Source organism: Homarus americanus, unplaced genomic scaffold, assembly GCF_018991925.1.
Source record: "Homarus americanus isolate GMGI-L3 unplaced genomic scaffold, GMGI_Hamer_2.0 scaffold49241, whole genome shotgun sequence".
Classification (NCBI taxonomy): domain Eukaryota; kingdom Metazoa; phylum Arthropoda; class Malacostraca; order Decapoda; family Nephropidae; genus Homarus; species Homarus americanus.
The window spans coordinates 67,501-77,500 of NW_024735084.1; the positions used below are offsets into that span (position 1 = coordinate 67,501).

Here is a 10,000-nt window from a genome sequence, read left to right on the forward strand (position 1 = left end):
AGGTAAAGACTACAGGAGGTCATAAACGTTCGTGGCTGGAGGTAAAGACTACAGGAGGTTATAAATGTTCGTGGCTGGAGGTAAAGACTACAGGAGGTTATAAATGTTCGTGGCTGGAGGTAAAGACTACGGGAGGTTATAAACGTTCGTGGCTGGAGGTAAGGAGGTTATAAACGTTCGTGGCTGGAGGTAAAGACTACAGGAGGTCATAAACGTTCGTGGCTGGGTAAAGACTACGGGAGGTTATAAACGTTCGTGGCTGGAGGTAAAGACTACAGGAGGTTATAAATGTTCGTAGCTGGAGGTAAAGACTACAGGAGGTTATAAATGTTCGTGGCTGGAGGTAAAGACTACGAGTTTATAAACGTTCGTGGCTGGAGGTAAAGACTACGGAGTAAACGTTCGTGGCTGGAGGTAAAGACTACAGGAGGTTATAAACGTTCGTGGCTGGAGGTAAAGACTACAGGAGGTCATAAACGTTCGTGGCTGGAGTAAAAGACTACAGGAGGTTATAAACGTTCGTGGCTGGAGGTAAAGACTACGGAGGTCATAAACGTTCGTGGCTGGAGTAAAGACTACAGGAGGTCATAAACGTTCGTGGCTGCAGGTAAAGACTACAGGAGGTTATAAACGTTCGTGGCTGGAGGTAAAGACTACAGGAGGTCATAAACGTTCGTGGCTGGAGGTAAAGACTACAGGAGGTCATAAACGTTCGTGGCTGGAGATAAAGACTACAGGAGGTCATAAACGTTCGTGGCTGAGTAAAGACTACAGGAGGTCATAAACGTTGGCTGGAGGTAAGGACTACAGGAGGTTATAAACGTTCGTGGCTGGAGTAAAGACTACGGGAGGTCTATAAACGTTCGTGGCTGGAGGTAAGGCTACGGAGGTTATAAATGTTCGTGGCTGGAGGTAAAGACTACAGGAGGTTATAAACGTTCGTGGCTGGAGGTAAAGACTACAGGAGGTCATAAACGTTCGTGGCTGGAGGTAAAGACTACAGGAGGTTATAAACGTTCGTGGCTGGAGGTAAAGACTACAGGAGGTTATAAACGTTCGTGGCTGGAGTAAAGACTACAGGAGGTTATAAACGTTCGTGGCTGGAGGTAAAGACTACAGGAGGTCATAAACGTTCGTGGCTGGAGTAAAGACTACAGGAGGTTAGTAGCGTTGATAGTCGAAGCATCCTACATACGACAGGACCTCCAGTGAGATCTCAGGAGTCCTAAAGTCTGCTATCGTGTATCCTTTACGGCCTCCTCTCTCTCTCTCTCTCTCTCTCTCTCTCTCTCTCTCTCTCTCATGCTGAATAAAGAACGCGCCCACTACCCCCCTCTCCTCCTCTTTCTCCCTCCTCTCCCCTCCCCAATCCCCATCTCCCCCACCCCTTATTATCTCTTACTAATACAGGCGAGGATCATCACACGCACACACACACACACACACACACACACACACACACACACACACACACACACACACACACCTTAACTTTTCTCATAACTGGTGCTAAGTGAACGTATCAAATTAAGGTAGAGTCTCATTGTAAATTTTCCGCCATTTTGGATATAATTCTAGATCAAACAGATAATTATTACCCTCACAACTTTGAAAATATTTAAGAGAGAAATTTGAGTCTTCACCGTCAGCATTGTCAGCCTTTTGTCAGCCAGTGAGAGAGTTATCAAGATTTTTTTGGACCGCTGACGTGCAGGTGTTGTGCCTCACCTGCCATTGTCTTGTTAATTAACCTGGTTGTGGATATCTTGGTCCCTGTGTCTCTCAGTGTAAATATTGGTCTTGACTTTATCACCTCCTGTGGTCGGTTGGTCGGGGAGGTGAAGTGAGTAGTTCGGGGAGGTGAGGTGAGGTGGTTTTAGTCAGGGGGAGGTGGGAGGTGACGGGGGTAATTTGGTCGGGGAGGTGAGGTGGAAGTTTAGTTGGGGGTATTAGTCGAGTGTTTTATATTTTACCTCCTGTTGTCGGGAAAGCCTCAAGTCTTACCTCCTGTTGTCGGGAAAGCCTCAAATCTTACCTCCTGTTGTCGGGAATCCTCAAGTTTTACCTACAAGTCGGGGAATCCAAGTCGGTAAACTCCTTAGCCTCCACACAATGCTGGAGAAGCCTCAGCCGTCAGGATCCAAGGAGAGTTATTGGGGGGTCCGGGGTTCAGGGGGGGTCCCCGATGGTGCGGAGTCATGTGTCGGGTCGCTGTGTTCATCCAGGTCGTGATTTAAGCGAGTACGGGGATTCGACTGTCTGGGCGTCAGATATGATGGTGATAATGGAGATAGGATTACTCTCTCTCTCTCTCTCTCTCTCTCTCTCTCTCTCTCTCTCTATTGGTCCTGCTCGCTGTATCTGTCTATCTCTTACGTATAAGTCACCTCTAACGATTTAAACACCTGCAGGACGATTAATTTAAAACCTATAGTCACAATAGCTTACAAGATCACATATAAAGTATATATAAGTTAAGTAAATACACGTAAGGTCTATTATAAAAGGTAGAAATATCGTGTTTTTAACCTCGATATGAATCAAAATTTACCTAAAACATATTAAAAATCGTAATTCATATACATGTTTTTTTGCTCGTTTTCTATAAGTGTGTATTGAAGGCGAAGGGGGGACTCTTCCATTAAGAGTATAATCCACTTGAGGGACGAATGGCTAAGCTGAGAGGGACGAGTTTACATTCTCTTATGAGGGACGGGGGTGGGGGATGGAGGAGGAGGAACGGAGAATGATGGAGTAGAAAGAGAAGGAAGAGGGGGAGAATGCGACAGATAGAGGGGAAGGAGGGGAAGGAGGATTAACAAGAGGAAAAGGAGGAGGGGAAGGAAAGGGAGGAGAAAGAGGAAGGGAAGGATGAAGGAGGGGGAGAAGGAAAATGATGGAGCAGGAGGAGAAGTCAGAGAGGGACAATACAAAAGATGGAAGGAAAGGAGGAGAAGGAGGATTAAGAAGAAAAACAAGAGGATGGGAAGGAAGAAGAGGCGGAAGAGAAAAACCTCACCAATTCACTACATCATCACCACTACATCACCACTACGTCACCACTACGTCACCACTACGTCACCACTACGTCACCTTCCTCTTGACCATCCTCTCTAACGTCTGTATAAAGCTAATGTAGTGAAGATAAAGGAGACCAGGGCAGGATTCATCAGTCATTTAGTCCACGTAATGAATGAATTCAGACTCCACTAGACCACCAGTTACAAGGCCTCATGATACCCCCCTTTAATGGCGCGATTCCCAAGAACAGGTTAATATTTACTAACAGTGAGGCATCTGGCGGGAGTGAGGGAGGTAGGCTGACCAGGATGTTGCCGCTGGTGTGGGCTGACGATGAATCCGGATTTCATATTACAGACGAGGCTTTTGTATGTTAGGTTACGTTATGTGACGGTCTCTTATGTTTACGTTTAGATAGGTTAGGATTATGGTTCCGGGGTTGATGATTCCTGTGTGTGTGTGTGTGTGTGTGGGTGTGTGTGTGTGTGTGTGTGTTCCAAGGTCTGTTCAGTGACTAACTAGGTGTCTTTAATCTCCTCCACAGATCATCGAGCGTCAGCAGTACTTGGAGGACCACCTCAGGATGGCCCAGAGCGAGCAGGAGGCATCAGGGCAGCACCACTTCCGGCGGGGAGGGTCGCGGGTGTACTACGCGTCAGAGAGCGGCTGCTGGCCCGCCAACAACCTCCCGCGGGACTTCTGGAACCGCCACAGAGCCACTAGGGAGCCTGTGATCCTTGAAGCTGGGGAAGAAACCTTTAGTTCTGGAGAGGAGGCTCTTGAGGGCGAGGCGTCACCTGGGGGTTCCTTCCGCGGGTCCTTGCGGGGATCTCCGTCACACCGCTCGCAGGACTCCGGGTACTCAGACTCCGGGGAGTCCACCAACGCCCATAACGACGGTGACTCCCTGCCTACAACGCCGCCCAACGTAAAGCACATCACCCGCGTCTACTTCGGCGAGAACCCGTGCCTCTACAACGACAAGATAGTCTGTATCCAGACCGTAAACGTCACCACGACCAACGTGTCGTCCACCTCCCCTGATACCGTTGATACCGCTCTGCCTGACGCGGGACCGTACAAGAGCCAGAGGCATGACAGATCAGGTAGTTTAGAGGAGCTGGCGGAGGAGCTGGAGCACAAGAGTGTGTTGGACGCCTCCACCAAACGAACAGGTGCCGTTAAGAAACGGGTCAGCAGCATGACGGCCATGATGGGTCAGCGGCGGCCACAGAGACGCAGCAGCAGCGCAGAGAAGCTTCTTGTAGACGTCCAGGCAGAACAGCACCGTCGGCCGACAGCAGGACGGACACGACGCCGCTGGTCTATCAGTGACGTGCAGCATCAACACCTGAAACTCAACAGCAGGCAGCAGCAGCAGCCGCACGCGGGACCTTCTCATGTCTCCTGCGGTACTAACACCCATGTCACTTGCGGCACCAACACTCGTGTACCCTGCGGCACCAGCGGCCGCAACTCAGACGTTGAGTTAATGAGCCGGGCCATTGACTCGCGGCCCCCGGAATGTGAGGAGGACCCAGTAGCGGGCGAGACGCACCCAGGCACCGTGAGGCAGCCCAGGACACGCCCCGTGAAGCTGGCCCAGGAGATGAGGTGAGTGTTGATGTCTTCTACAGGAGTCTCTATGGGGGAGCTGCTGGACGGAGCAATGTTGTCAGGGGGAATAGTGTTGTTGTCAGGGGTTTCTTGTCGGGGGAGTGTTCCTGGGGAGTGTTGCAGGAGGGGCGTTGCAGGGGAGTGTTGCAGGGGAGTGTTGCAGGAGGGGTGTTGCAGGGGAGTGTTGCAGGAGGGGTGTTGCAGGAAGGGTGTTCGGGGGAAGGTGAAGGTCAGCCTGGCGTGGTCGTGACAGTATGGACGTATCATCGATCGTCTGACCTTCCTGCCACCAACCCCTCCTATGTATGGCATGCCTCGGTGACGTCTCTAGCGATCACCTGCACACACACACACACACACACACACACACACACACTGTCCTCTATACTCATAAATGAACACACATACATATCATACACCCGCCATAGTAGAAGTGGTGGTAGTGGTGATGTTAGTGATGGTAGCAGTAATGGTGGTAGTGAGTAATGGTGGTAGTGGTGGTAGCAGTAGTGGTGGTAGTGGTGGTAGCAGTAGTGTTAATAGTGGTGGTAGCAGTAGTGGTAGCAAGAGTGGTGATAGTGGTGGTAGCAGTAGTGTTAATATTGGTGGTAGCAGTAGTGGTAGCAGTAGTGGTGATAGTGGTGGTAGCAGTAGTGTTAATAGTGGTGGTAGCAGTAGTGGTAGCAGTAGTGGTGGTAGTGGTGGTAGTGGTAGTGTGTCAGGTCTGCAGGGAGAGTCGTGTAGCACGTTCTCTCAATCCCATTCAGGTGTCACTTAGTCCCTCACCCTCACCCTCCTCTACCCCTCCTCTCTCCCTCTCTCCCCCTCCCCTTCTCTCTCTCCTCCCTCCTCACTGCTACACTCTCTCTTCCTTCCCTCCCCATCCTTTCCTTGCCCATTTCCTTCCTCTCTTCATTCTTTCTCTGTTCTGCCTCTACCTCCACACCAACCACACCAAGGGCTTATGACACTCCCAACCACGGCCTTTGACACTCCCCAACCACTGCCCTGACACTCCCAACCACGGCCTTATGACACTTAACCACACTTAGGGCATGACACTCCTGCCTTGAGGCCTTATGACACGCCCTAACCACACCAGAGTCATGACACTCCCAACCACGGCCTTATGACACTCCTTAACCACACTTAGGGCTTATGACACTCCCGAGTGTCTTGAGGACCTATGACACCACCCAGTCGTGTCAAGGGAAGCATCGGCATAAGTCGTGACCATAAACAAAAGGAGGAGATGATAGGTACAGCGTGACCTTCTGTACCTCCATGATGGGTAGGAGGAGAGGGAGAGAGAGAGGGAGAGAAAGATGAGCAGGAGAGGAAGAGAGACAGACAGACAGAGCAGACAGACAGAGAGAGAGAGACAGATACAGATAGACAGGAGAGGGATTTAAGTTGAGAATAGAAAATAGAAAAATAGACAAACACCATTGATAAAGAAATAGACTCAACACCACCACCACCTACCAACTACCACCACCTACCACCACCACCACCCACCATTACCTACCACCACTACCACCACCTGATTCTTCCTCACAGCAGGGGTCATTAATTCATCCTAGGAACTCGGCCCCTTGAACTGCCAGCCTTCACCCCGACGCTGATAGAGATTCATAACGAAACAATCACTAGTCAATTGAGCGTCCCGTTACCTACTGAGGAGCTCGCTTGACAGGTAGGGGGGGGAGCCACCGTCGCCCTGGCTTGGTTATTATTGTTCCTTAGAAATGCCAAAGAAAGAGAGGCGTGATGGACGTTCGTGTTGGTGTGGTGGGGGTGGTTTGGAGGTGTGGTGGAGGTGGTTTGGAGGTGTGGGGGAGGTGTTTGGAGGTGTGGGGAGGTGTTGAAGGTTTGAGGGTGGTGTTTGGAGGCGTATGGGTGTGTTTGGAGGGTTGTAGAGGTGTTTGAATGTTTATGGGTGTGTTTGGGGGTTTTTTAGAGTGGGTTTGGAGGTCTGTGGAGGTGCTTAGAGGCCTGTAAAGGTATCTGGAGGTCTGTGGACGTATTTGGTAGTCTGTGGGAAGGTATTTGGAGATCTATGGATATGTTTGGAGGTCTGTTAAGGGTATTTGGAGGTTTGTGGAGGTGTATGGAAGTGTCTGGAGGTGCTTGGAGGTTTGTGGAGGTGTTTGGAAGTGTCTGGAGGTGCTTGGAGGTTTGTGGAGGTGTTTGGAGGTCTGTGATGGCATTTGGAGGTCTCTGGGGGCGTGCTTGAGGGTCTACCCCCTTCCCAGGCAAAAACAAATCCACCTCATCTCACCAACCAAACCCGAATTGACGAAGACGAAGTAGCAGCCAAAAAAAAAGATTGAGAATAAACGACTCAATTGAAGGAAAATTGATAAAAATAGACATGAAAGTTGAATGGATTAGCGTTTATAAGGACTCATTCAACCTGTAAGGCATATCAGAGGTGGGAGATTGTCGCCAGAAGGCATTTTTGTGGCTGTGGGTACTAGTTCTTGTTTATCTATCAAGTGCACCGATGACATTAGCTATCGTACGTAGTTGGTATTGTTATCGTATCGTTGTGGATGGATGGATGGATGGATGGATGGATGGTGATGATGGATGGATGATGGTGGATGGATGGATGGATATGTAAAAAACAGTTAGATAATATATTGAGAGATATATAGAAAGAGAGAGAGAGAGAGAGAGAGAGAGAGAGAGAGAGAGAGAGAGAGAGAGAGAGAGAGAGAGATTATCATCATGCCAGTACCTACACACAAAACACACACACACACACACAACACACACACACACAACACACAAACAACACACACACACACACACACACAACACACACACACACAACACACACACAACACACAAAACACAACACACACAAACACACACACACACAACACACACACACACAACACACACACACAACACACACACACACAACACACACACAACACACACACACAACACACACACACACACACACACAACACACATAAACACACACACACACACAACACACACACAACACACAAAACCTCCCGAAGGTCAATGGCCATCGTGTGTCCTACAACTCCAGGGAATAAGCCAGCGCCTACCAATCACAACCTATCATTACTCGCCTGCTTGTTTACTATTGGCTAATCTTTAATTATTATACCTATTACCTGAAGTAAAGAAAGCAATTACCTGGACGGGGCTATGGCGTGTTGAGTGGCTATATTTTGTGGTATTTTATTAAATTTAAGAGAGGATAAAATTGACCACGAAACAACCAGATTTTAACCACTTATTAGATAGATAGATAGATAGATAGATAGATAGATAGATAGATAGATAAAGAACAAAAGTAAGAGAGAAACAAACCTACCAAATCATCCACCGTCCACTCCCCTTAACTCATCCATTCATCCACCCCTTAACTCATCCATCCATTCATCCAGCCCCTTAACTCATCCATTCACCCACCCCTTAACTCATCCATTCACCCACCCCTTAACTCATCCATCCATTCATCCAGCCCCTTAACTCATCCATTCACCCACCCCCTTAACTCATCCATTCACCCACCCCTTAACTCATCCATCCATTCATCCACGCCCTTAACTCATCCATTCATCCACCCCCTTAACTCATCCATTCATCCACCCCTTAACTCATCCATCCATTCATCCAGCCCCTTAACTCATCCAATCACCCACCCCTTAACTCATCCATTCACCCACCCCTTAACTCATCCATTCACCCACCCTTAACTCATCCATTCACCCACCCCTTAACTCATCCATTCATCCACCCCCTTAACTCATCCATTTACCCACCCACTTAACCCATCCACCATCCACCCTTAACTCATCCATTCATCCACCCCTTAACTCATCCATTCACCCACCCCTTAACTCATCCATTCACCCACCCTTAACTCATCCATTCACCCACCCCTAACCTCATCCATTCATCCACCCCCTTAACTCATCCATTCACCCACCACCCTTAACTCATCCATTCACCCACCCCCTTAACTCATCCATTCACCCACCCCTTAACTCATCCATTCATCCACCCCCTTAACTCATCCATTCACCCACCCCCTTAACTCATCCATTCACCCACCCCTAACTCATCCATTCACCCACCCCTTAACTCATCCATTCACCCACCCCTTAACTCATCCATTCACCCACCCCCAACTCATCCATTCACCCACCCCTTAACTCATCCATTCACCCACCCCTTAACTCATCCATTCACCCACCTAACTCATCCATTCACCCACCCCTTAACTCCATCCATTCACCCACCCCCTTAACTCACCCATTCACCCACCCTCTTAACTCATCCATTCACCCACCCTCAACTCATCCATTCACCCACCCCTTAACTCATCCATTCACCCACTTAACTCATCCATTCATCCACCTCCACAAACAGGTAAGAAGCTCAGGTGTGATCAATCATTAGCATATAATCACCATGCACCTCATACCTTCAGTCACAAACAATAATAAAAAACGACCCGTCACTCACCTGGTTTGGGTCACCTTCTAGGAGGCTAATTAGCGAGGCAATTAGTGTCATTATGAAGGGTCAAAAGATAACAGGTAATATTATCTTAGATCTCACGTCAGTCTTCAGTTGATAGCTAGTTATCATGGGGGCTTGGGGCTTGGGGAGAGATGACGAGACAGAGAGAGACGGAGAGATGAGATGAGATACACACACACACACACACACACACACACACACACACACACACACACACACACACATACACACACACACACACACACACACAGCTTGAGAGAGACATAGACAGAGAGACAGAGACAGAGACGGGTTGTATGGTGAGGAGAACTAGAAAGAGACATATTGAGAGAGAGAAGAGAGAGAGATAGAGAGAATGAGATGAGATACAGACACACAACACACACACACACACACACACACACACCACACACACACACACACACACACACACAAACACACACACACAGTTGAGAGAGACATGCGAGAGACAGAGAGAGAGACGGAGCTGGTGAGGAGAACTAGAAAGAGACATATTGAGAGAGAGAGATAGAGAGAGAGATAGAGAGAGGTGAGAGAGAGAGGGAGGAAGGGGGTGTTTGTTTACATGTCACAGCTGATTTCATGACGTCATCTTGCCCAGCTGATCTTATGACGGTGCAAGTAACCTTATCTGAAAGACCTGTTGTGTGTGTGTGTGTGTGTGTGTGTGTGTGTGTGTGTGTGTGTGTGTGTGTGTGTGTGGTGGAGCCGTCTAATATAAGCAACAGCTGACAGCATACACGGGTACCACACTGCAAATATTACCTAACTAATCATTTGTTTTGGAAAGAAGAGAAAGAAAGAAAGA

General features: G+C 48.7%; 1 protein-coding gene across 1 annotated transcript in view; it reads left to right on the forward strand.

The window, feature by feature from the left end:
• The first annotated feature begins 2,185 nt into the window (after positions 1-2,185).
• Positions 2,186-10,000, forward strand: part of LOC121870788 — an 18,428-nt gene continuing 10,613 nt past the window's right edge. The window contains exons 1-2 of the mRNA XM_042372741.1: positions 2,186-2,278; positions 3,566-4,635. Coding sequence (XP_042228675.1) covers positions 2,186-2,278; positions 3,566-4,635 — 1,163 coding nt within the window. The remainder of the gene's footprint in view (positions 2,279-3,565; positions 4,636-10,000) is intronic.